Source organism: Phalangium opilio, unplaced genomic scaffold (genome assembly GCF_054372755.1).
Source record: "Phalangium opilio isolate 3A_F unplaced genomic scaffold, DU_Popi_V2 ptg000082l_1, whole genome shotgun sequence".
NCBI classification, from domain to species: domain Eukaryota; kingdom Metazoa; phylum Arthropoda; class Arachnida; order Opiliones; family Phalangiidae; genus Phalangium; species Phalangium opilio.
The window spans coordinates 10147943-10175124 of NW_028324189.1; the positions used below are offsets into that span (position 1 = coordinate 10147943).

At 37.3% G+C, this 27182-nt stretch overlaps 2 protein-coding genes across 2 annotated transcripts; both read left to right on the plus strand.

Annotated features, from left to right (window-relative positions):
* The first annotated feature begins 2007 nt into the window (after positions 1 to 2007).
* On the plus strand, positions 2008 to 16575 carry LOC149651516 (uncharacterized). Its single transcript, XM_089848454.1, has 11 exons — positions 2008 to 2790; positions 4267 to 4361; positions 5228 to 5284; positions 9740 to 9767; positions 10789 to 10931; positions 11108 to 11209; positions 11283 to 11577; positions 12436 to 13329; positions 13397 to 13457; positions 14805 to 16323; positions 16404 to 16575. Exons 1-10 carry the CDS (start codon positions 2674 to 2676, stop codon positions 15155 to 15157), a joined length of 2145 nt encoding a protein of 714 aa, XP_089704580.1. The 5' UTR covers positions 2008 to 2673; the 3' UTR covers positions 15158 to 16323; positions 16404 to 16575.
* Positions 16576 to 20350: 3775 nt separating this feature from the next.
* Positions 20351 to 24413, plus strand: LOC149651517 (ubiquitin carboxyl-terminal hydrolase 2-like). Its single transcript, XM_089848458.1, has 4 exons — positions 20351 to 21100; positions 21597 to 21724; positions 21962 to 22288; positions 22441 to 24413. Exons 2-4 carry the CDS (start codon positions 21681 to 21683, stop codon positions 23759 to 23761), a joined length of 1692 nt encoding a protein of 563 aa, XP_089704584.1. The 5' UTR covers positions 20351 to 21100; positions 21597 to 21680; the 3' UTR covers positions 23762 to 24413.
* The last annotated feature ends 2769 nt before the right edge of the window (positions 24414 to 27182 follow it).

Sequence of the window (27182 nt, forward strand, 5' to 3'; positions counted from 1 at the left end):
CCAGCATATTAAATTAGTAAATTCATAATTTACTTACTTGGTGCAGGAACTAAATAAACTTATTTACCCTATCTCTAGTTGACGTATTCGTAAACATTTATCATTTGAGGTATCACTGATATAATCAAACTTTGCATGGCCCTTAGAGCAAAATGTTACAGAACGTTTTCGACTCAAATTCGCCCATAGAACATTCCCCTTAATTTATAACAGACCTTCCAGAACACCCTGTTCATGTAATAGACCAAATAACTCCGACTATAATAAACGATACATTCACAGAAAACAAACAAATACTTTCCTGGTACAGGAATCGCATTTCCTAAACATCAAGATCAACTCGTACCAAAAAAAAAAAAATAAAATAAATAATCTTAGTGTTACGTTGTACCCATGGGAGAAATGTAGGAGCAAATTCCACGTAAGCTTATAAGTAAATCTATTATTAGGGTGCAAGAGAGCGTAGCAGCTAGCAACGAAAGGGAGGGGAATAGCAAAAAGCAACAGCGAGAAAAAGAGGAACTTCTTTTCTTCCCTGGGAAAAGAGTTTTCTCTGGAGGAAAAGTCCATGATTGACAAGAGGAAATATAATAAAAAGGGTGGATATATCTTGGCTTGCTGGGCGTTAATGCGGGGGAGCGTTTAGGTTATGTTCAGTATACCATCCGGTCTACGTCCTTCGTACAGTCATAAGTTCATAAGATATCTTCCATAAGTTTGTCACTGCTTACAAACTGGAGCTTGTTACGAAGTGAGTGAGGTAGGTCATGGATTCGAGTTAAAGCGACGCCTGGTGACTGGGGCGCTGTCAAAGGCTTAGTACAAAATAAATAGGACTAGATGGAATAGGTGATTTCGCAAAGTCGGGCTGATCACGTGCAACTGTTTCTTGAGACGTCACACAAAGTCCTACTTCTGTCAAAAATAGGTTTTGGTCGGCCGTATTTCTAGAGGGTGATTCTTATGTGTCGTCTACTACAATTAGACAACCCATGCTATAAGTTAAAGGCTTACAAACAAGTTTACTCTTCATTAATTTGGTTACGAAATAAATATTAATATTACTATTATTAAACAGGAAACCACCCATTCAGCTGACAAATCCATATTGTTATTGGGGGACAGGGGGGCTCACGTCCTAGCACCGATGCCAGAGGCATATTGTGCACCAAAAATCCATATTAATTAACCCAACTGTAGCATTTGAACAAGCAGACAGCTTAATCCTTTAACCCTAATCTTGAAAATATCAATTTTTCACCCTGAATGATGTTTTCCCTGCAATAAACCTATGACGTAGTAGTGACGTTGCACAAACACTAAAACAAGCAGGAGCGTGTTGACATAGTTTGCGAAATCATCTAATAGGTGTCGTTGCTCTCAGTAAGTCTCTACCATTACGAACGAAGTATAGGAAGTGTCATACTTATGGAACATATCTTATAAACTTATGGCAGAGTATATAAGTACACTCTCCTATAAGGAGCAACTAACCTTTCCTCGATCATAAGGGACAAGGTTGGCTTAACCGCAAAAACGTAGTAAGTAATATGGTGTAATTATTTTATAACTATATATTGTGTATATTTTGCATGCACGCGTTTATTTATTTGTTTGGCTGTTTTTTTACTTAATTCTGTAGATTGGAATTTTGATTAATAATAAACAGGGTAAGGAAGGAAGGGGTTCAGTGTTTAGGGGATAGTTTGAAGGTTATAATTAAATTGTTGGCATTCTAACCAAACTGTTAAATACTAAAAGGATATATTTAAACAAGTGGATAAACACCAATATATTTTATAATATAATGTTTAAAAATTATCTATTGTCCTATTTAATTGCATATTTTGGTTTAGATGCGGGTAATCATTTGCTAATTTTTAATACTACTTATGGCTAATTTAAAGCGCACCTAACAATGTAGATAATTGCATTTATTGCAGATTATCTTATCATTTAGCAATATTCACGTTAAATCCCCCCCCCCAAATATGCAATTCGACTAAATTGTTTCATAATATTTAAAACAGTTTCTTTAAAATGAGGCGACAATTGATTTCGCCATAAACAGAGTAGGGTAATCTTTGACCTTAAATATCTTATAACACAGATATATATTTAAAAAAAAATCGAACTCCGTCTAGACACATTACTACCAAAAAAAGTAGCGAATACAACATTATCGCATATGATATTAGGCCTACCTGACCCCACAAATTTCAATTTCAAGTGGAAACAATATGAACATAGATATAAAAAACATGTATACAAGATTATATCTTGGGAGGTGGGGTGGTAAAAAACGTATTATTCTTAAAGATACGTCTTATTACCAATTAAAATATATTTGGCATCGGTTCTTAAGTACGTTATAAGTTGGCTCTGACTCAGATGAATCTCCCTTGAAATTACGAAATGGAGAGGGGATGGAGGACCTTAGAGAGGCGGTAGAGAAGAGAACTTTTTACAGAAACTTAGCAAAAATCATTTATTCTATATATCTAAGCGAGAGTGAACGAACGTCGGGTGTAAGAATCCACGGCGCGTATCCCCTTTATTATTATTAACCTTTCGAAAAAGGGGGATTAGCTTTAAGTGGATCCGACGATAACGAAACATATTTTTGATTAAAATTAAATTTAATTTAATCGATTTTAAAAAGGAGAAGAAAAAATGGCGGCGTTTCAAAGGTCATTCTTGATATCACTAAGGCGAGAAAATGTCTCTATACCTTGGGGATTTCGAATGATCGGAGGTACCGATGTTCAACCTCAACATATTGTGCAACAGGTAAATATTTTTATCTCTCTAAGGTTTATCTATAATAGGGATAGGTTATCCTTATCTCCGCACGGACACTCGCGCCCCTGAAGGGGATAACAGTCTCGCAGGGACTAGGCTCTGACACTAGGATTTTTTAAAGGGAGGGTGGAACTAAATGATAAATTATTTACTAGAAGCCAGTTGCAATAAGTTAGACAGACTGCAATTATTTAAAAACTAGTGTCAATTGGCAGGCGGCGTTGGCAGTTGGATATTTTAAAAGATAACTGCAAAGTGAACCATCAAAACCCGTCTATTTTATATAGAGAACCATACAAGGTACTAAATATTAGTGAAATCAAATTGAAACGCGAAATTAACGTTATTTCATAAAGGTTTTCTCGTATTACTTACCGCCATTTTTCAAGATGGTTGCGGATTGGAAAAATATTAAAACAAAAGAAAACTATATTCAGTTTACTAAATAGAAGTGATCAGAACTGATTACGTAATTGATTTGCGTTTTACCTTCCCTTTACACTGAGAGAGAGTCATATAATAGGGGAAGATATGGATATTATTGGGAGTTCATTTTAATGAATTTCTGATATAACCCTTGTTAATATTAAGTTTTTGTGGGGACTTAAGCCTCGTTTGAGAGTCGTTCAAACAATGAATAGATAAAAATCTTCATTATATTCATCTTTGCAATCAAAGAAATTTATAACTTATGCCATTTTAAAAAACGTTTCGTCATATTAAGATTTATAAATACAAAATCATAATTAAGATTATTTGTGTGTACCGTCTATTTCCTTGACCGGAAATTAACCTACATCCTCGCCCAACATTTAGGGAAAACAATCAATAATAATCTACAGGTATACTATATACTATAGTTGCCTAAATATTACATAAGCATATCCCCAAGTCAAATAAGATAGCGTGGTATTTGATATAGCAAAAATCCTTGAAAGTGTACATAGAAGTATAGAAGATTTGGCTGGACGGTTCTGTTATACAAACAGAAGCGAAAATCTTGGCAGTTACCAAATAATTTCCAGGAATTACGATTCAAGAAGCTCCTAAGTTATTCAGGCTTAGAACAATAGTGGCGTGGTCTAAGAAGAGCGGGAAAAGCGAGTGTTGCACGTGGGGGGAAAATGCGGGAAAGTGTTGCGCGTGCATGGTGGAAAAGGCGGGAAAATAGTGGCGGGAATAGCCTAGAAAAGGGTTTTAGGAATAAATTGGCTATGAAAGGAAGCGAGGAAAGGATAATGGTACCAAGCTACTGGCGCGCTCCCGGAGAAATAAGCCATTGGGACACCGAGCTTCCGTAATAACAATGACTCTTTCTCGGGATGGTCTATATGTAGGCTTTAAGCATTTAGGCCTATAAGGCATAAAAGCAAAGCTCAGCTGCGGGTATGATAGAAAAGGGGCGAAAAGAACGCGCGGATACTTCTGCCGCCCTTTATTGTTTCACTTGTTTGTCTTTGAAAGGTTCTGGAGGGCAGCCAAGCGGAGAGAGCGGGACTGCACGAGGGTGATGAGGTTATCCAGGTCGGCAGAGTCAACGTCCAAAACCTCAATCACAGGCAAGGAGGATTACACAATGATATTGGAGATGAAATTTGAAAGAATTTAGTTTTTTAAATATTTTTCTGCAAATTTAAATATTATTTCAAAGTTTTACGAACGATTGTATTACGATATTTCCTTGAATCCTTCATATCTATAATGATTTTCAACAATTATTATTAGACCAATTATATAATAATACTGGAATATTTCGATTGAATTTAGGCAAAAGCAGTATTTGAATGGTTTCTACGATTCTATGAGATAATTTTTAATATTTCTCTGGGTCCCCAGATAAGATAGCATCAAGAAGCGATATCTAGTTTACTAGGGAGAAGGTATAAATTCGCCACATTTCTCGCTTTATCTCCAGTCTAAACGTAGGTCCGGATTTAATCCCCGCCTCTAAATTGCAACCATGCAGCATCTCATTGGTTCTTAAAAACTCACGTCAGCGCGACGCGAATGACGAAAATTACGTATTTTCTGACTGAGGAGAGGCGAAATAGCCCGGCCTCCTTACGTCCCCCCCTTATATTTTGCAAGGGGGACTGGTACTATGGCGCACGAATACTTAGGCATCATATACCTTCTCCCCAGTAAACTAGATATCGCTTCTTGATAATATCTAAAAACAAAGGGGCATACCAGATTTTTTTAATCAGAAGGGCATGCAAAATAATCAATATTTAATAAAATAATTAGTATAGAACTCCAACGAACAACACGCGAGGCTTTCCTTTTGTACAGACTAAAAATTTTAAACCATTATGAACTTAAAAGCCCTAACAACTTTTACGCATAGACTTATATTAATTATTAAAACTACAAACTTTTCATAATTTCATCTCCAAATATTGATCCTCTTTCTCTCGAACAACAGGGAAGTTCAAGAAGTCATGGAACATTGTCGTAACCGCGTGGAAATGTTCGTCATTAGGTAACAAATAAAACTTCATTCCTTTGGGCGGGAAAATTAAGGCCTCGGTACAATTCCTTTTAACTACCCTTATATGATTATTTAAAGAGCGGGGGGAAACTTTTAAAACACTAACAAAGTATTAACATGAAATCGATAAAAATATATACGTGGAAGGGTCCAGAAAAGGCGGGGAAACAGAATTCAAGTATAATTAAAATTTGAGCGTTTGTATATTTAAACACCTAATTTGCATATACGAAAATTAGAACTACAAATAATGAGTTATGGCGATCTATAACGCGGTATTTTCTCATTAGACTAATATAGCGTTTTGACCAGAGAAACGTGTACGAAAAGATGTAGCACCTTATGTCATTAAGTTTAAATTTCATATGAAGCTGCACGAGTAAAATCAAATTGGAAATGAAAATTTAAAAGCAACGATTTTGATGGATCTTACGTCTACAGCGTTAGACATTTTCTGTAAATTTTATGCTCTCTCTATTCCCGTTTATCTAACATTACGAAGGTAAAAATATAACAAGTTGCCTACTGACTGTAGAATCATAAATCCCTTGGGCTACATATAGCAGTTCAAACTCCTAATCCAATACTTCCTTGACATAATCCTTATATCAACTTCACACATGCCGTCGGAATTCCCACCTACAATATAAACTAAAAACCACTCCCACCTTCGTATTAAGCCAAAAACACGCGGGTTGCAAGCATGCCAAGAACTCCATTTTGACCTACTATCTGGTAGGTTTAAACCCCAGCTACCTACCTCAAAGTCGAGGGACGTATCACAAATACCACCCAAAAGAGTATCTACTATTTAGTGTTTAGAGAGGAAAATCTGTCCCGGGTATCTTAGCTAGAGTACTTTCAGACGATACTACTTTTTAACCCATTTAGATGAATGAAGTTGAGTTGAGTAATCTAGTTAGGTCGAGTGAACAGAAGTTGGACTAGTTGGGTCGTGTGAATAGAAGTTTGGACAAGTTGAATCACGAAATATAAATTGATCACTGACCAATTTTTGCTGACTTGACTATTTGACCCATCTAGTTGAGTCAAAAGGTGTATCATCTGAAAAGGCCTTTAGTCGAAGTGATTAGCTCCTCGCTGGAAATCAAGTTAGAGCCAGGTTTAATAAGTCCTCCCACGCCCCTTGAATTCCAGCCAGCCAACGAAGCTCGGAGAAGTAAGGTTAGACTCATCTCTACGCCTAAAGTATGACGGAAATAAAGCCAAGGCTTAGCTCATAACGATCACCTGTTGAGTTGGAATGTCCCTCACCCCATTGGCGCGCGGGAACCCGGACTAGTATACACTTTCCATCATCAAAAACAAAGATTAAACCAACCTTACAATCGCCACATCTTTCAGTATAGATAAACCTGTTACCCCCATTAAAACAAATTCATTCTAAGGATGAATCGCACTCTATATTCATCTCCGCATCCAGGACTAGATCCTCATCTTTCTCTCTCTCTCTAACTCAGCTTCCATCAATCCCAAAAATAGCTACGCTAGATTTTAAGTGTGTGTCTGCTAGAACTGTTCTATAAGGGGGCGTAGGGAGCGGGTATGGATGGGGTCGAGCAGAGAAAACAGAGTAAAGTTTGAGCAGAAACATTATGAGAGCAACTCACACTCAACGCGGAGGTTGTAGCACGTTTTAGATATACAGGAGAGTGAAGAAAAAAAAAAGAAATGACTTGTTAATTAATTAAATCTCGTACCGTTTTGTCCCCTTACTTAAACGAAAGTTTTAGGTGGTGGTAGTACATAGCGTAATTACTTTGGTAAACTTATATAGAGAAAGTCCAGAGAGACGTCAAAAATTGTACAGCTGAGGTTTTTACAAGTGTTATACTACATACGTGAAAATCGTAAGTTTATCTTGGCTTTATTCCGTTTAATTGTTGTGAAAAGTTGGTAACTTAACGTATTTTTTAATGTAAATAATTATTGGTTGGTCTAACCCTACAAATCATATTGGACCAGAGCCAATAGCCCACGCTCTGATCTACTAAACCTTAGTTAAATAGAAACCACGTCAACTTATGGGCTGTAGTTGACGAGTTTCTTGCGCTAAGTACATTTCTCTTTTTCCACCATCAGTGGGCGTCATATTTTTACGAGTATCATAAAAAGCCTTTAGATATAATGATGTAAATACAGTCTAGAAAAGCAATAATATATAACAAATGGTACAGTCTCGTGAGACGTCGCCTTATGCGCCCAAAAAATATATCCTACATCCGAGTTTTATGCGAAGAAAGTCTTAGTGTAAAAACAATTTAAGCAAAACCGAGCCCTAAAGAAAACGTTTCGAATGTGACTAATAACTTTACTTTGGCACAATGATGGTTGCTATGAATATCACGTGACTTACTAGCGTTGTAGGGGTATGAACCTACAATGGAGTAAGGGTGCGTTCCCATTATCTTAGTAATAATTTTGCCGGAAATACATTGTATCTGTCATCGCTTTCGGTGGTTCATTTCAAACTTAAGTACGGTTGCCAAATGTACGCAGTACGTGAACGTCCACGGGTACAAGTACAATTGGACCGATAACATGTACGCTTTTTCTGTTTAAATTTTCTCCAATCTAAAGATAATAAGCTTTTAGCTACACGAGAAATTTAAAAGTAAATAAACCAAATTTGACCCAGAACGAATTTTTTCGATGAGAGATTTACGGATTTACGAGTTTAACCGTATCAATACGGAAAGTACCTATGACCTATGACCCTATGCGCATTATATTTGACGGTATATCTCTTGCTAAGCCTAAAATCTGCGAGGTAATTAACGCCAATTATTTTTACGAAACACCAAATCCATCAGAGAGAGAATGGAAGGATTTAAGCCTAATTTAAAATTTCTAAATCTCTTTTCCCCAACAGCAATTCCATGGTGGGTAGAAAAAGATTTATTTAAACCAATCCCGAATATAAACAAGTGATTAAATTTCCTAGGCGTGCAAATACAGCGGTGCTTTTTTTAAACGCACGAGTACAGGGATCGGAATTTAGTTTATAATAATATCAATATTCCACTCTCTCCATCACATCCCATCCAAAATAAAAAAAAATATATTTCCTCTCACTCTCTTAAGCCTTGGTTTTTCTCCAACCAAACAGTGAATCATGATCTATTAATAGGTTTCTTTAGAGCAAGGGATGAGAGTGATTTAGTACTTGGGGAAATATCGTCTCTTTGGGAGTAAAGAGAGGATGGGGAAAGACAGAAGAAGAGTCGAGACAGACGGAGATATCTATGTCCGAATTATCTTGTTTACCGGGTATATTATTAATCCTGGGAATTATTGGACTAGGAATTCTTCTAATGCAGTAGTAAATGTGTCAGAAATAGGCTTAGATCGAGGATAACCTCTGGGCCTTAATTTAAGTAGTTTTAGTTTTTTGATTTAATATCGACTCTCGTATCTCGACCACCTACATCGATGGGTGTGTTGTATTCGTTCCTAAATTATTTATAAACTAAAGTCCTAAACGATGGGGGAAAAGGGAGGACGTTAAGCCTAATTCCAAACACCTTTAGTATAATAACATACTTCCTAAGCCTAATTGGAAACACCTTTTCGTATAATTTAGTTTGTCTTTACCACGAGTCGTTGACTTTTTAATCTGCCTGACTTTTATTAATCGGTTGCAGATTGTCTAATACCGAACACCTTACCCAAATTCCAAATGAATCATGCAGAGACAGAGAGAGAGAAGGTTGGAGATGCTTGGAGTTATGTTGTGGGTTCGAGCTTTAGGTTAGGAGAATAGTTAAAGGGTAAAGAAGGCAATTATTGGTGTTAGTTAAAAACGCAAGTTGGAGGACACTGTCCCTACCTGTTTGCGCGAACATAACCAGCGGTACTGTCCCATAACATCGGTTAACTTAAAATGAGATAAAAATCTAGTTTGGATCACTTAATTAGTACTCTCCCTTGGGTGGTATACTATAAAAACAGATTTCAAACCAATATAGCAAAATAAATTCAATTTATAACTACGCACCCATTGCGACCAAAGTTAGGGCCCAATTAAACCCAAACCTATCCAGGTCAATTCTTTTAACTTTCTGGGGTCGTACACGAAGACCTTGCCCATACTGAATTCGTTAAGCGTTAACCTTAACCTTAAGAAAGAACAACGTAGCGAGGACCTAGCTCTTTCCTCAACAGAACAAATTGATAATACGTGTTGTGAATTTTAAACTACGGGATGTTATATATTTCTGTCGATTTCACTGAAGAAGTCAAAAAAAAAAAAAACATAAAAGTAACTCAATTTTCTAACGGTAAAACCAATTGGTTTGGGGGAAGCGAGCCAAAGGGGTGGATAAGATCGTGTTACTTTCTTGCATGCTTTCGACTTTTGAGGGAGTGACTAGAATAATATTTCTCATATATTTTTTTTCTCCCGCCATTTTCGGTTCGTTTCAGGGAAGATCTCTTGAGAAGTCGCAAAGAGGTATGTGGAACCAGAGTCATGAATGCATTTAACCATCGCATGAATAAATAACCGAAATTATAGGCATGAGTAAAAAAAAATCAAACCTCAAAATTTGTTAAGAGTACTGATAGTTTTCACTAAAATAGCTACGGAACATTCAGCTTTAAAGGCCGACTTCCACCGAAGAGAGTTCTAGCGAACTGAAAACCGAGCATCAAGACTAACAATGGAGCGACCGTGCCGATTTTCGAATCCCCGCTGGGGAAAAAGATGGAAGGGTTCTAGCTAACTGAAATCAGTGCAATGTGGTTCTAGCAAACTGAAAATACGCAATAGAGAATTTCCTTCAGGGGAAAGCAAAAATTCGAGTGGAAATAAACTTAAAAGGATTTCATTTGTTCATCTTCAGTTCGCTAGAACCACATTGCACGGCTTTCACTTAGCTAGAACCCTTCCATCTTTTATCCCAACGGGGATTCGAAAATCGGCACGGTTAGTCTCGATGCTCGGTTTTCTGTTCGCTAGAACTCTTTTCTCTGGAAATCGGCCTTTAACTTTAGTGCAGTATTGCCAGGCCTTCTGTGAGGGCTAAGTTAGTCTAGTACTGACTCAAACTGAACCTCTATCCATTAATTCTATCTGCGCTCACCAACAGTGAGAAAATGCCAAAAAAAATAATTCTTCAGTATATCTTTAAGGTTTCTGTGAAATTTAGATAAAAATCAGGGCAGAACTTCTAATTGGTTATTAAATTAAGTTTTAAAATCGTTAATTGAGTTACGAGCATCGTAACTCAGAGCTAAAGATTCACGGGGAAATTGCAGAAACTCTCTATCCAAAAAAGAAACTTTTCGGAATTTTGTTCAACGAAAAATTTCGTGGATTAGAGCCAAGTCATAGCAGTGGCGTTAAAAAAAACCAAATTTATAAAAAAAGTTAAAGAAAAATATTGCCTTAAAAAATATAACTTCTATCTTATCCCGTGTCTCTCTCATCTTTTCTGGTGTTTTATTTTTGGAAAAATATTTTACTTTCTCAGAACGAACCTCCGGTAGTCAAGGCTGTTGTCCATTCTAAGTACAACTCGCCTCTACAACTCTACTCGACAGAAAACGTCGCGGACACATTGGCTTTGCAGACAACAGTTTTGACGGACAGACCCGAGAGTCCCTCAAAGATTCAGTAAGACATAGTTAGCTTCTTCTCAAAGCCAAAAAGGTTACGAAAAGGTCAAACAATGTGTCACTGAAAATTAGACCCACACAAAAACACACTTTATCGTACCAAATTTTAAGAATCAGGCCTAAACATTTCGTGAAACACAAGTCAAAAGGTTAAATCTACCGTAATACAAATAGATTGAACCATCTTGGTCCTCAATCACCACCAGTTGTACTCGAATCAAACGTCCTTAAGTTACTTAAGGAAGAGGAAGGTCAACCATTACCACCACCCAGAAAGTAATTGACCTTAAAATTCCTTTAACCAATCACAACACGCGTTTCCAACGATATATGGTCAACGTAATTACAGAAAAGTACCTCCTCCACCTCCACCAAGACCTAGCGTCCGTTTTCAAGAGCCACTGGCATCCACCATTAACATTACAGACTACGGTCAAATCTCGGACGCCAAGTACCAGCAAGAACAGTACCAATTACAACAACAACGTTACCAGTCTCAACAGGCGTCCGAGCGTTACCAGACTGGTGTAAATTACTACCAACCCTACAAGAGGCAAACTAGTCAAGAGTCGTCAAAATACGCTGGTCAACAAAGTTGGAACGAAGCCAAGTTAGCTAATATCGAAGCTAGCACTCAACAACAGGTAAAAGAACTATCTTAACAATCCTACCTTAGTCTGGTGTGCTAAAATTTTCAGGAAATAACACAAATCTCAAAAACACCGCCTGTCTATTCTTAGTTAAGCCTAAAAAGTCTCCATACGCACAGTTTCAGGCTGATTATACAATCAGATTGCAGCGTAAATTGGGGTTGAAAACCTCAAGCACTGAGAGACTCGAGATAAAAGTCAAAAAAAATTGTGTCAGATAGTTCTTGGGATTTATAATGAATCAACATTAGGCTAATTAGAACGCCAAGAACAATTGTTTTCGTTCTAATTTAAGAATATAAACCCCAGTCCGCGTTGTCTTCCAAGATTTGTATTTCGGGACGGCATCGCAAAAAAAGAAACAAAAATCGAAAACCACCCAGTCAGCAATTGCGCTCCTCCTACTAAATTTTCTCTTATTTTTCAAGGTTTCTTAGCCTAAATACTATCTTTTTAAACTAAACAATGCATGCAAGGAGGGGTCGGACAATTCGGGACAATAATGTTCCAGAAATCTTTCACTAACTTTCATCTTTTTTCAACTTTCAAGTTTTAAGCACATTTTTTTACCCATGATTTCACGAGATGAGAATTTCCACCTATATGGCCTTAATTACCACTAAATAACGCTCTGACTGGCCATGGGAGTTTATGCCGCAAGAGGTGTATAATGTCCAATGTCTCGGAATTAGGAAAGACACCCCCTCTACACCTTCTTAGTTTTATAGCATGATGCATCTTAGCTGAAAATCCCACCCTACAAGATGATTGGCATTCTTTAAGGGGGTAGTGGAAAAAGACTCGAGAAAGTGACTAACGTCTTTCGATTCCTGACTCTTTTCTTGGCTACAGACCCGAGTTCCCTTGCAATCGAGGGAGAACTACGCTCAGAGTTATAATCAAGCGCAAAGAGCGACCACGGCGCAGTTTCAGCAAACCCAGCCTCCAACGAGGCCAGCTTATGAGAGTCAGGGCTCCTACACTTCCCAACAAAGCATAAGCATAGGAGGACCACCTAAACCTCAACAATACCAGTCTGAGCAACATATCCAACAGTCGTATCAACAGCGAGTGACCTCAACAACAACTACATCATCTAGCCAACAACAATACTCGCAATCGGAACAAATACGTCAAGAACAGATACGCCAAGAGCAAATTAGACAACACGAACTTGCAAGACAGAAATACATACAAGAGCAAGCTCGACAGCAGGAACAACTTAGGTTGCAACAGCAACAACAACAGCAACCGCAGCAGAGATTTCAACAACAGGATCAGGGGCGTGAAGAACAATTTAGATTACAACAGCAACAGGAGCAGGCTCGACAAGAACAACTTAGAATACAACAGCAGCAGCAGCAAGAGCAAGCCCGACAGGAACAACTTCGGCTAAAATATCAAGAAGAGCAATTGCGCCAACAGCAAATTCGTCAGGAGCAATTGAGACAACAGCAATATCAACAAGAGCAACTTAGGCAACAGGATTTACTGAGGCAACAGGAACTAGAAAGGCAAGAACAGTTAAGGAGGCAACAACAAGCGCAACAGCAGCAACAACAACCCCGAGGCAAAATTCCGCCGGTTAAGACTAACCCTTACTACGCGAGTCACGTGGGCTCAATGACAAAAACGGGGGATAGAGTACCCTTGACTTCAACGTCAAGGATGACACCCGATTCGCCTACAATGGGATCACCCAATGTCACCAGGCGAGGAGGGGGAACTCCAGTATGGCCGCCAAAGGTAAGAAGATACTTTGTACTGAAAAAACATACTTGGTCTTAAAGATACTATCATTATTGTATAACAGAATTCCAGCGTTAGAGATCTTCCACGAACTGGATTTTCGCCAAACTTCACGCATGATAAAGGTACCGTATAATTTTAAGACAGTTCTTAGGTCAAATGGGTGTCTAATATTCTCGAGTAAAATTACCTTGATTCATGTTATTCTAGACCTAGAAGCCTTTGTTTTAAACAAATTTCATCCCATACCAAATTAGTATAGCCGGCTTTGAGATAACATAAATTATTTTTGGTGAAAAAAGGGTGTTTTTAAAACTTAGTTTTACGACAGGGCCTGGTGCCATATCCTAGGAATTATAAAGGTTACCATAACAAAGTTTTTTTTATTTAAGAAAACAAAAAAAAAAACCTTTTTTTTACCATCGAAACTGTGCCAAACCGGTTAAACTTAAAACGATATAACTTTAAGGAGATATAGCCAGAGCTAAATTTAGGTTTTTCGAGATGAATTCTCTAACGTTTTTGTGGCCCATAACTTTCAGGCTCTAGGCCTAACAAAGTTTAGTCACGGTTAAATATAAGTATCACTTGATATACAAAGTTGACAGACAACCTGAAGGTTACCCAAATCTGAGGTAGAAACCTCGTCGAAAAATAATTAACTTCAAAAATTATAATCTTAGAGAGAGCTACGTTAAAAAAAATCTGTAGAAAAAGGATTTTGCAATTTACTATTCTGACATTTAACTAAAAGTCAACGTTTCTAAATATATATTTCGAAATAACCCAACATTGGAAGTAGAAAATAAGTTGATTTGCATATGAGGAAATAGGAAATGCACCCTTTCTACGGGTGGGTCTCATTGATAATTGAAAATGGCAGGTGCAAATGTTAAACCTTAAACAATTCTTTGAAATCTTGGATCCTTGAAACCTTTCATTCGAACCCTATTTCTATTACAATTTCGGGACAATCAACCAATCCACTCTGAAGTCAAAAGGTTAGGTACTTGTTGGGGCTATTTTGAAAATTGCAGGTGCAAATATTAAACCTAAAAACAATTCTTTGAAATCTTGGGTTTCTGAAAACTATCATTCGATTGCCTATTTCCATTATAATTTTGGGGCAAACCAATCCATTCTGGAGTCAAAAGGTTAGGTACTTGTTGGGGCTCTTTTGAAAATTGCAGGTGCAAATTTTAAAGCTCAAACAAAACTTTGAAATCTTAGGTTTCTGACACCTATCATTCGAATGCCTATTTCCATTATAATTTTGGGGGCAGTTAACCAATCCACAAGAAAGGTTAGGTACTTGTTGGGGCGTTTTTGAAAATTGCAGGTGCAAATATTAAAGCTGAAACAAAACTTTGAAATCTTGGGTTAATAAAACCTTTCATTCGAGCCTATTTCTACTAGAATTTCATTGCAAACCAATCCACTCTTGATATTCAATTTATAATTCAATTTTTCAGGCAGCAAAAAATTCGTTTGGCCTCCCCAAAACGGAGAAGGCGAGCAACCAGCTCGACCTCCGACCCCATCAGGTGGCGCGGCCAACGCCTGGCACCCAACTGAATCAGCTTCATCTCGATCTCTACCCTTTATCCAATCACCACCACCAGCTAGAAGGAATAAGGACATCGCCTGGCCTCCAGCACACACTATCAGGGGAGAATCTCCTAAACATAGTCCCAAAGTAATCCGAAGAAAAACCGGAAGTTTCGACGACTACATTTACCAACACGCCGCTGTCAATGTACCACCAACGTATCGTACCCCGCCTGGTACGCAACACGTTGAAATTGTCTACGAGGATGACTTGTAAATTGGATGAAAGGACAATCAAATCTCTTAAAGAACTTTTTTTTAGAATATTTAGGGCGTTTTGTTACGATTATTAATTTAAATTCGATACGACACGATTATCCGGGAATAATTTATGAAATGAATTAGTTATTAGGGAAGTTAAGTTCACTACATAATAAAACAGTAAACTTAACCTCTCTAATACTGCCAAATAAAAACAAAATAAATTTAAAATCAAAACGAAAATTAAAACTCAATCGAACGAATTATAAGCGCGAGTTATTAATTATTTATAATTTATATTTTAAGGTCTGCTTTTAAATATAATATCTATGGTATTTTCGCCTTTAATTAATATAATAGATAATTATTATTATATTAATTTAGTAGACCTTTAATTTTATGTATAAAAATAATGTGTTTTTCAGCGTAATTGTATAAAAAAAATAATTGTCGTTAGAAAATTTGAGGGGGTTAAAAAATTAAATTTAACGTTTTAAATACGGGTTTGTAAACATTTCCGGATTAGGCTTAGCGAACGTATATAATTTTTCCAGTACTAAAAATAAACCCCAAGTAAAATTAGTTTAGTAGAAACATAAAAAAACAATAATTGCGGTACAAAATCTAGGTCCCAAGGTTGAAACTATATATACTAAAGTGCCTTTCTCATAATTATTAGTCGTAAAGCGGACAGAATAATTTTCAACCATTACGGTTAGTTAAAACCAAACAATGAGAGGTAGAGAGAGGTAATTCTGGGAAAGCCCTTAAAATTACATTTTGAAAAGCCTTGTGTACCACACATACTGGGAGACTTTATCCGTAAACAATATAACGAGGTTCTAATAGGATTAGCTTGAAGATTAACCACTGCCACGTCGCTAAGCCTAATGGTCCGGAAATGTCCGCAAAACTCGAATCTTCTACGCCTTTTCGAAGCTATTGTCACAATATTCTATCCCTATATATGTATCTTCCTCATTCAATTTCGTGTTTACAACGGTTTAAAGCTAAAATGTCCTAACCTTTACCGTAATAAGTTAATTTTTACGACATTTTATTAATTTACAGTTTAAAAATATTTAACAGCTAATCGCTAATTATTTTGAACCCAAACCCGACTGACTATAAGAAACGTAACGGAGTCTGACCCAGCTCAAGCATGGAGGAGGTTCAATTAAGGTAAATTTAATTAAAATTAGTCTAAGAAGATTTAATTAAGTTTAATATTGTACTTAATTATATATTTTTTTCTGTTTCAGTCTTCCGCTTGGAGCTGCTTTTACTATTAACTATAACCTAACCTAATCGATGAAAATTTTACCCCCTCAATCTTTTTCTACGTATATTTAAAATTTTTGAAATTTTCTTGTTAATTTTTAAGAAGCGAAATATAACAATAAAAATTATGCTTTTCGATTTTCTATTATTATAACTAAATTGATTCTGATACTATACCTTTAATTAAAGGTGTAGTGTCACTCACTTGAAGGATATAGAGAAAACCCTATCGTCTTTCTCAGCGGTCTGTTGGCTAACCAACAATGGGAGAATGACAAAAAATCCACATTAAGTGAAAAACCAGTTATTGTTTAAATAATATTAATTTGAGGGCTCGGAGTTGCAAATTGAACCAGGTAAGCCCAAATCAATTCAAATAAATGTAAGAGAATATAAACTTTGGTAAGACTAATTATTTTTTCATGACACTACTCTTTTAAGTATCTAATATATAAAATTAAAGGCACAGTGAACATAAACCGAGCTAAAATGAAACTAACCACGCATTTTGAAGTAATTCAAAAATCCCGCCACAAATCAAATTCTTGAAACTTAGAACCATACACTGCCATCTGTGAAACTTTTTCCAAAACTTGAGAAAAATCAAGTTGGCCGCGTTCACACCTACAACTACGTCTACATTTATTTATTTATTTGTTTATCAGTTCAGTACTACCTACAATTTCAGTTTCCAATGGAATTTTTGGGGTTAAAACTGTAAAATAAACAACTTACTCATCCCAATTTTTTTTTTAAAACTTAGAATGTCGAAAGAGGGACTCAACTACTTGACTATCTCTATGTTAAAACGATATAATTTGTCACTGAATAATTTTGTGGGTAATGTTTTTGGAATCGAAAGAGATAAAGCTAAATAAAGAATCCCTTAAAGATGAGTCACAAGGTTCTAAATTTAAAATAGAATTAGGGTCGAGTCGGTTAAACAGTAAAAATCTATACTTTCACATTGGCGCCGTCCGGAATCTCTTTTAACACCCCAGGACCTTTAAACTGATTAAATTTAAAAATAATCCGAGGAAATTTAAGTAATATTAAGCTCACGTACGCAAAACAACCCAAGGACCTTACCAAGCGTTACCAAAGAGAAATAAAAATTAAATTAATTAAAAAAATTAAATGAACTATTGTTGTTGAAGTCGAGATTGACGAAACTTCATCTGAAAATATTTATGCTCTAAAGAGGGGTCACTCACTCGACGTAACGCGCAGAGTCTATATACCATACCAGGGATAGATTTAATTTTAGAAGCAGGAATGGAGAACAGAGCCATGTGGGCGCGCGTCATAGTCCCGGACCCCGTTCCACGGGACGGAGGGGTATGAAAGAAGAGGCGGGTCATAGCGACAGAGGTATAAAGGAATTACGTATTTTTCGCCGTCCCCGTCAGCAACGTCATCAAAACGTAGTTTAAGTGAGCCAATAAGATAATTTGAACTTTTCGTTACGTGTTGGAGGGAGGGGCTCTATACTGGGCTATGAGTCGGACTGAAGTAAATACTAACCGTTCTCCATTCCTACTTCTAAAATTAAATCTATCCCTGACCATACTTAACTGATAATCGTAATAATATACGAAAATAATTAGCGCCCCTCTTTCGAACTTCTATCTAAAGCGAACAAGACTCATTTTTTTTTATTTCTTAAGTTAAACGAAAAGTCTAGAGGTTGAGATTTTCGTAGGCGTCCAAGTCTGTAGGCGAAGAAAAAATGGGTATTTTTTTTCCTCTAACATATTTATAGACATGTACAAATAACTCATTCATTTTCGGTTATGAATCACCTGTGAGATATAAATGGGTGTTCCTAGCTTAAATTGCAGTGTCACGTGACACGGAATGAGGGTATACACTCTTTAAATGGCACGTAAGATTGCGTCGCGCGCCAGGAAAGCAAAAAAATATCCCAGTTTATTCCTAGAGGGTTCCGTGTACAAGAAAGTAAACAAGAACCGGCGTTATAATGCGAACAAGACCCCGTCCTATCCAAAATTATCCATAGAAGTTTTCTTAATTTTTATCTTGGCTCGATCCTTCGTATAAAGGTTTGTGTTGATATTAATTAGTAAATAGATTGCGAACTTGACCCTTCCTTGCACGAAATAAAAACCTTTTATTATTATTTATTATAGACCTAAACAATACCAAGAAGTGATATCTAGTTTATTAGGGAGAAGGTGTAAATTCGCCACATTTCCAGCTTTATCTCCAGTCCAAACGTAGGTCCGGAGTTAATCCCCGCCGCCTCTAAATTACAACCAGCATCTCGTTGGGTCTTGAAAACTCACGTCAGCGCGACGCGAATGACGAAAATGACGTATTTTCCGACTGAGGAGAGGCGAAATAGCCCGAGGCCTCCTTTTATGTTCCCCCTTGTATTTTGAAAGGGGGAACTGGGACTATGGCGCGCGAATACTTCGGCATCTTATATCTTCTCCCTAATAAACAAAATATCACTTCTTGACAATACCAAATGATTCAGGCACTGTTTATCCTTAGAATTTTGGTTACGTATCATGCAATTGATTCTAAAAAATAGGAGTTAAAGGTCATTAGGTTTTTCAAATTAAAAAAACGGGGGGGGGGGAGAAATTTCTCTAGCCCCATTAGTAAACACTCTTATTAGTAGAAAGGTCAGAACTTTGAACTTAAAATGATGGTCGAACCATTATGAACAGTCAGACCACAGTTATATAACCTAAATTAGAGACCAACTCTATTTCCAAATGCCATACTCCATCAACACAGTGACTTATATACCACAGAGATTAACGATAACACTCCTACCAAAAAAAAAACCTCCCACAAAACAGCAACAAACTAAAATACTTCTTTGAACCCAAATACATAGTTCGAAATGAATAATACACGTCAAATACCAAGTATTCGAGTCACTAGGGCACAAGTCAACCAGTACGGGGCTCTGGAGACCATTTGCAATGGGGATTGTAGTACCCTGCATAAAGATGGAGGGAGAGTGTGGCCATCTTTTTACGTAATCTAGCCGGAATTTCTTATGGCACAGCATCTTATACTGGGAGGGTGTAGGCTAAGCTTAACCCGTATAGAAGGCGGGAAGAGTAGGCTTAGGAACCGCGTAGGTTTCCCGCCATAGCACCCCCGATAGAGAGAGGGAAAGTTACTTTACTGATGCAGGAAGTAAAGTTACAAGAGGAACGAGGAAGTCCATAAATTGAAGTGGTGAAGAATTATTATCCGATATTAAAATTGTTTAACCACTTTCACGAAATCAAGAGTAGTGTACAAAATTAAGTACAACTTTCAAATATTTGAAATAATTAAGGATTTGGGGGGTGATTCCACGTTATCTCGAGAAAAATTACGAATTACAAAAACGGGAGGGGATCTCGTGAAATTTGAGGCGAATTTCACGGACATAATAAATCTCACGAAATCGCAGGAAATCTCGTGAAATATATGGGACATACAATTCCAAAATCTATCAATAAAGTTTATTAAAAAAATATCGAGATGAAATCGTACTTGGGTTGGGAATAACCCCCTATCAAAATCCATATTTGGAATTAATTTTGGTTGGGGCGGGTGATTCCCATGAAACCATTGAGAAATCATTATTAGGATAGAATCTCATCGTTGTGAAATTTGCAGGCGAATTTCACACAGAATATGTTATAAAGAATCTCAGGAAAACCGAGGACTTTCGTGAAATATTGGGGGGAAATATCCTTATTAATCAATTAAAAAAATTCACATCTAGGAATCATAAGGGGAATCAACCACGCCGATAACGTAATGTAATCAAATTAAATTAAATTAATTTAAATTAAACCTGACATTAAATTTGGTCTACAAAAGATTTCGTTAAGTGATTTCATAAGTGATCATGTTATGGTGATTTCTAACCTAGCTAGACGTCACGTATCTCATAATCTAGAGACTTATTATAACAAGAAGAAATATACTTCACTTCAATTTATGGGCATCTAAAATACCAAGACATGGGTATATGGTAAAGGAGGATAACGCGGAGACGGTAGGGAAAGGGGTTGGACAAAGTAACTGTAGTAGCAGCTAGGCGCGTGCAGAAGAAAAAGGAACGAAGCTAAAGACGTGGTGGTAGTATATGCCGGGCGTCCATAGAATTGTATACAGTATACTTTAAGAGGAGAATCTATAATTATTTGCTAGAGCTTAGCTTAGCGTCTTCGTCAATAGAGAAAGAAAGTCATGCCTATACTATCGTATCCTCATAGCTAAGCAAAGTTAGTAAGAGAGAGATAGATCCTTAGCCCAGTTTATTTTCGAACTCGTGACGCCGGTAACATTTCTTTTTTTCATTCCCTCATTTCAAAAATGATGGCGAGGCCGCCGGCGAGTCGTATACTTGGCATAGTTTCCGATTCGACCGCGTTCCCATTTAAAAGTTAAGTAGTAGTTCCACCATAGAGAGCGGAGCAGAGCCAAACCCAAGGTTTTTTTCCCCCTGTAAACGCGCAAGGCGACAGCAACGACGTTTTTAGCAAAAATTCATCCAAGCCGACGGTCGAACTACTTTGAATCTATCCTCGCGCCAACGTTACTTACGAAGCTTAAATACTTAAAACCGATTAAAAAAAGTTCCGACCTTTTGATTAAAATGGACGTTTCTTAGCTGTGTACGGGTTTTGCCTTAATTCTGGTGAGTTGAATTTAATTTAATCTTAAATCCATTTTTTCCTCTTTCTTTTTAAAGTTATATTGAAAGGGGTGCGTCATAATGTCTTTTAATTTTTTTTAAAAAAGACCGCCTACGCGCCCGAAATTTATGTAAAGGTTTATTTGAATCTCTCCCAAAAGTTTGTCCAAATAGGGTCCGATTATAGGAGAATTTTTCAAGTAAATTTCAGAACTTTCTAAATACTAATCCGAGCTTAGTTTAGTTGAAATTAAAATTAAAGTCTATATGGTTAGATTCAAGGTGGCAGTCTATGGGATACTTTTAATTTGTAAAGTTACCTTTGTAAATAGATATAGCAAAACCTTAGAGTTGGGTTACCTGCCAATTGTCTTATAGCAAGGATTAGCGGGTATGAAGTCGAGTTCGCATTATAACACACGACCCTAAACCTTCAATATACTTAAATTACTAGGTAATTTTTAAAGAATCACGTCGTAATACTTAATTTCAATTACAGCAAACATCCAGCGACTTATTGATGCCCTATAGAGGCTGAAGTCACTTATAAATCAATAAAAACCGAGCCTAAAACATCACCAAGATGCCTGTTGCTTCATCCCCACTTCTGACAGAACGACCACCCAGGTAAATAAGACTTATTAATTTTCCTCCATAACTAATAAAAGTAGGTAAAAGTCGAACCACCTAACAAAAATAAATGATAACACGAGATCTGAAACTAAGTCGCTTCAAGGGGGGGAAAAAACTGAACCTGATACCAATATTGATGTCAAAACAAAATATAATAAAACCTAACCAAGCAAAGTCATCCGCGTAGGCAATTCGATCCAACTAATCAAAGGAAGTGTCCGTTCATTACAGGTCGTTTACGTCGGAGTCCAATTACTCGACGACGTCGGTGCGTTCGCGTTATCGACCGACATCGGATTACGGTGGGACTAGTACATCTACCAGCAGTTATACCCCGAGTTATCGATCCCGATACACCACATCTATCACTTCTAAATACGCCACTTCGTCTAGCTCCCTTTCACCCAGTCGCTCAACATCGAGTATATCTAACAGCTACTCTAGTCGTTCGAACAGCCCCAGCAAGTACTCTACCGACTATTCCGGTTCAACTACAATCAGCAAATACGCGGCGGAAGTTGCCAGTCGAGAGCGTGAATCTGCCTTGCCACCCACATCGTAAGTAAAAAAAGACTCGATACTCTTTCGCGTTAGGCCTAACGATACCCCAAGAAGTTAGGCCTTGCATTTTTCGGCCATAACCTTAACAACTAAATACCGTCCTCTTATCGAAGATCACGCGTCTCACCTGATGTTTATTCGCATTTCAGAAGCCGTTACTCTAGCAGCCGAACCGTCCTTTCATCACCGCAACTTACCCGTCAGCGCGATACCGGAAGTTACGACAGAGGTTACCAAACGCTCCCGCGAAGTTACGGAGTCTCTCGTACCAGGGACACGTCACCTACCTCTACATCTGGTCGTGGTACCCTATCGGAAGTTAGTAGCCCCCGATCCTACTCACCGGCGGTTAGCCGCAGGTCATCGAGAACCGACCTTTATGGTACCGGTTCCCTAAACCGTTACTCACGTTCCGGAAGCCTTTGCGGCGATGACGTTGGCGCCACCGGAGAAAGCAACCCGGCTGGTCTGCGCAATTTAGGCAATACGTGTTTCATGAACTCCGTCATACAGTGCCTTTACCGTACGCGTCCTTTACAAGAATACCTAGTCGGGGGAAGATATACATCGGACATAAACACAACCACAAGTACCATGAAAGGCGATTTGGTCCGGTACTTCGCGAACCTCCTGAAAGAATTAGCGACAACCGACTCGACGGCGGTTAGTTCCTTAGACTTTAAGCGTCAAATCGAACGATTCGCTCCGAGATTCACCGGATACAGCCAGCAAGACGCGCAAGAATTCTTGCGTTACCTCGTCTTTGGAATGCACGAGGATGTAAACAGAGTTACGGGTAGACCGCCCATCTACAATACTGACATTGACGACGATTTATCCGATGCCCAAAAAGCGCTTCAAGCTTGGAAACGTTACACTTCCGGCAACGACAGCAAGATGGTAGATCTATTCGTGGGTCAACTGAAAAGTACCCTAACTTGCACTCACTGCGGTTACAAATCGGTCACGTTCGATCCGTTCTGGGATCTGTCTTTACCAATACCGAGGTCCGTTGGACGAGTCACCATCTCGCAATGCTTGGCGTCTTTCGTGGAAGAAGAAAGATTAGACGGTGATGAAAAACCGACATGCTCAAAATGTAAAGAAAGGAGGGTTTGCACCAAAGGTTTCAGCATTCACAAGTTACCGGAAATATTGGTTTTACATTTGAAGCGCTTTTCGCCCGGGGAACGTTACAGATCCAAGTTAAGTAACTTGGTCGAGTTCCCCATCGACTCTTTGGACGTCAGTCGCTTCGTTTCGTCCGATTGCACCCCGTCCAAATATCGTTTATACGCCGTATCCAACCACAGGGGAACGCCATTGTCGGGACATTACACGGCTTTCTGCAAACGACCTAGCGATGGACAATGGCATTTGTACGATGACACGCGCGTCACCACCGTCAGCGAAAATGACATCGTGAAAGAAGATGCTTATATTCTGTTCTACGAAACTAGCGGCCGGTAAAATAATCTTAATCATTAGTAACACCCCCCTCCACCTCCGTGACGTCATGCAATCATGCATTATTATAGTTTGTCCTCTGTGTCAGAATCAATCAAATCCAAGGCGGAGTGTGTAGTATAATGTCGACCATTTCGATCAAACTAATAGGGCGCGGCAGATGGGTAAAACTTGGCGTTCCATCTCGCATTTGGCGCCTGCTCTGTAGTGTTTTTGTGTCATGGATCTACTTAAGATTACAACCAAATATTTCACAGTCGAAATGGTCTATTGGTTCTGATTCGGTGGACAGACTATTTCGGAAAAGATAAAATCAAATCGCGATATTTTTTTCCTGCAAAAGTTTTGAACCGAAATACGCCATTTTTTGTTGTTGTTGTATTATATTTCTAAAGATTTAAAAATTTAACTATATCACGATTTATATAATTATGATGATGATGATATATTAAACATTTGCCAGTTTAAAATCAAAGTGTTTCTTATATTACTAAATAATTGTAACGTGTACGCGTACGTCTATATTGTAACTCAACCAGCCAAATACTTAAAAAAAAAAAAAGGCTGTAAATTGACGTCAGCGTAAACGTCAAATTCTTATGTCTTTGTTTCAAGGGTAATAACTTTAGACGTAGAGCATCAACAAATTAATTAATTATGCAGGGGTGACGGGGTCAGATTCTTCAAGAAACGAAGGTCATTCTTTCCAAGCCCTTTTACGTATAAAATGATGGAAAATAGCTACAGTTTCAGTTACACGCCTAGAATGGGACTGAACAGTCCAAGAATCGAAGCCATTCGAAGAAATGAACCAACTAAACTATGGTAAGTTTAAAAATAGACTTAGAAACATCACGACCTTTAACCCTAAAATAAAACCCTAAACCCAGGAAATAATAAGTAGTGGCTATATTAAGTAAGGCAAAGCTATATTTGTCTGTCTGTCTGTTAGTAACGCTCTGACAGTAAGTGAATGACGTATTTTCCTTTACATTCCAACACAATTCTTAATTGTCCTTGCTATTCAATTTTCTGACGGGGGTATGGGGTCAAATATAAAAAAAAACAATGAAAATAATATCAAATTATTGCCGAAACATGAGACCATTTTCATATCAGTGTTTCCCATTTCCCATTCAATATGAATAAATTATAATGGAATAATTTCACGTCCACTAATCTTATAAAACCAAAGTTTTAAATAAATTAGGCTTAGCACAGTGACGTCAAACGGCTCTCTTATAGGTTATGGCGTAAAATACTTTACTGGTCTATAATATTAATCCTTCTATATGCCTTATTCGAATTTCGATTCATTTCAGAGTAAGTAAATTATTTATAAAATTTATCGTTTAAATCTTTGTCGATTAATTCTTAAATTTTACAGCTCGGTATTCAATTACCTAAGAAAATCAATAAATTCTCCTCAAACTCCCAAAATTGAACAAAGTAAAAGAAATTTACGTCTAATTTGATATTTTCCCAATAAATCCATTATGAATAAATAAAATTTACAAAAGAATATGAACCGGGTGGGTAATTAACCGTAGGTCGTTTAGGTATAAGAAACTTGGAAAGAATTCAACGCGGCAATATTCAGTGATAATTTATAGTTAATTCATGCTGGATTCCAATTTCAAACTATAAACTAATTCATCCTGAAACAATGAGAAATTTGAAACCAATAATAGAGTTTTCCAATCGGTTCCGGAACCGAATGTTAAAAAGAAAAAATAAAAATACTCCCATCTTTGGCAACCAAGATTTAAATTCCCCTTGGCGTTGTTTTTGACAGGTTTTTTTTATTTATCAAAGTTAACTTATTAATATTAAATCCACGTATTGGTTCATGGTTTATGTAGAAGTAAGTACCTTCTTTAAAAGGGGGTCAAGTGTACATAAAAATGACGTCATGTTTTATATATATATATATATATATATAAAAATATATGTTGTATAATAAAATTCTATGGTATTACAGAAGAAAAAAAAATTAATTCCATAATCTGTTTCCTATCACTAAAGGGTTAAGTGTACAAGGGGTTAAAACAAGGGGGTCAAGGCAGTTTCATGTTTCGCATTTGATTTTGGGGGTAAGACGCAGCTTCAAATGGTTTAAAAGTTATAATTAACTTCAGGGACATTTAAATTAATTGCAAGCATTCAGCTGTGGAAGAGATCAAACCAATCAATAGACTAATTTCAAAATGGGGGCGGGGCACAGTGTCGTCTGCTTGATTATAGGCTTAAGATGGAGCATTGATTGGGTATGTGGACAACAAAGACCTTAGATAGGGCTACAAAGTCCACCAAACCAAAAAAAAAAAAACAAGATGGTCAAGCACCAGACTACTTCCCTGTATTTCTGTATCTTTTTTGCTTTCAACGCTTGTAAAAAATGGATTGCTTTCATAACTTAGACATATTTTGCGTATAACCTAAAAACTGACTAAGAATTCTACAACAGAAGCCCAGACGTTTACTTTATTTCAACAAGGGCTTTCTAAAACACAAGGGAAGCCAGTTTTTAGTCCTTTTTTTTCTCTCTCTCTTTTCCCAAATAAGGTTTTGCCATTCATTCGGTGTCGACGTTTAAAAGCAGTACACATCAAAGCTATCTTTAACGTATCGCAAACCCAAAGAAAACAATCACGGTACCCCCCTTTCCACTTCATTACATGTAATACTATAAACGAAACTTTGTCTGGGGTGCAATGGGCCTCACCCTACAATAAACAGATGCAAAAACGTTCGGGAAAAGAAAAGCAAACGCCTTTTATAATCATTTCCACGAGTAACAGCACCTATTTAGCCTCGCGCGTTATAATCTCAATTGGAAATTAACCCAAAGTGCCACTAAGGTTTTTAAAAATTCAAACGCATTCCAAAACTATTTAAGCGTTTCCGCAAAAATGTTTTAGGTTTCCAATGAAAAAATTCCAACTCTGCAGTGTAAACATTTTCCCCCGATTTAGTTTAAGTTAGTGTAATCTAATTAATGGAAATTTAATGATTATTAAGCCCAACCCCCTTTTAGATAAAAAAGGGGGATTATCTTTAATTTATCTGCACCACTCTCAACCAACTTCCGGAAAAAAGCTGACGTCATCGGAAACTACAGTTTGTAGAAGAATTTTCTGGCATCCCTAATTCTTTTTTTTTTATTTCCTCAAATTCAAAGCGGCTTTTTTTTTTCTTTTTCAAAAAGCCCTACCTCCCATTAAGAATCGTCTGCAAGTTTTCTAAGTATTATTTATAGATCAAAATGAGGGAACTTCCACAAAGGTCCATTAGTATTTAAGGGGGTAGTTAAACGTAAGATGACAAATTTTAGAGACGACCCTGGTGAAATAAATGACGTCACAGTTCGTTCCCTACTCGCGTTACAAACTTTTCGCGAGAGCTTAGAAGAACTTATACGTCA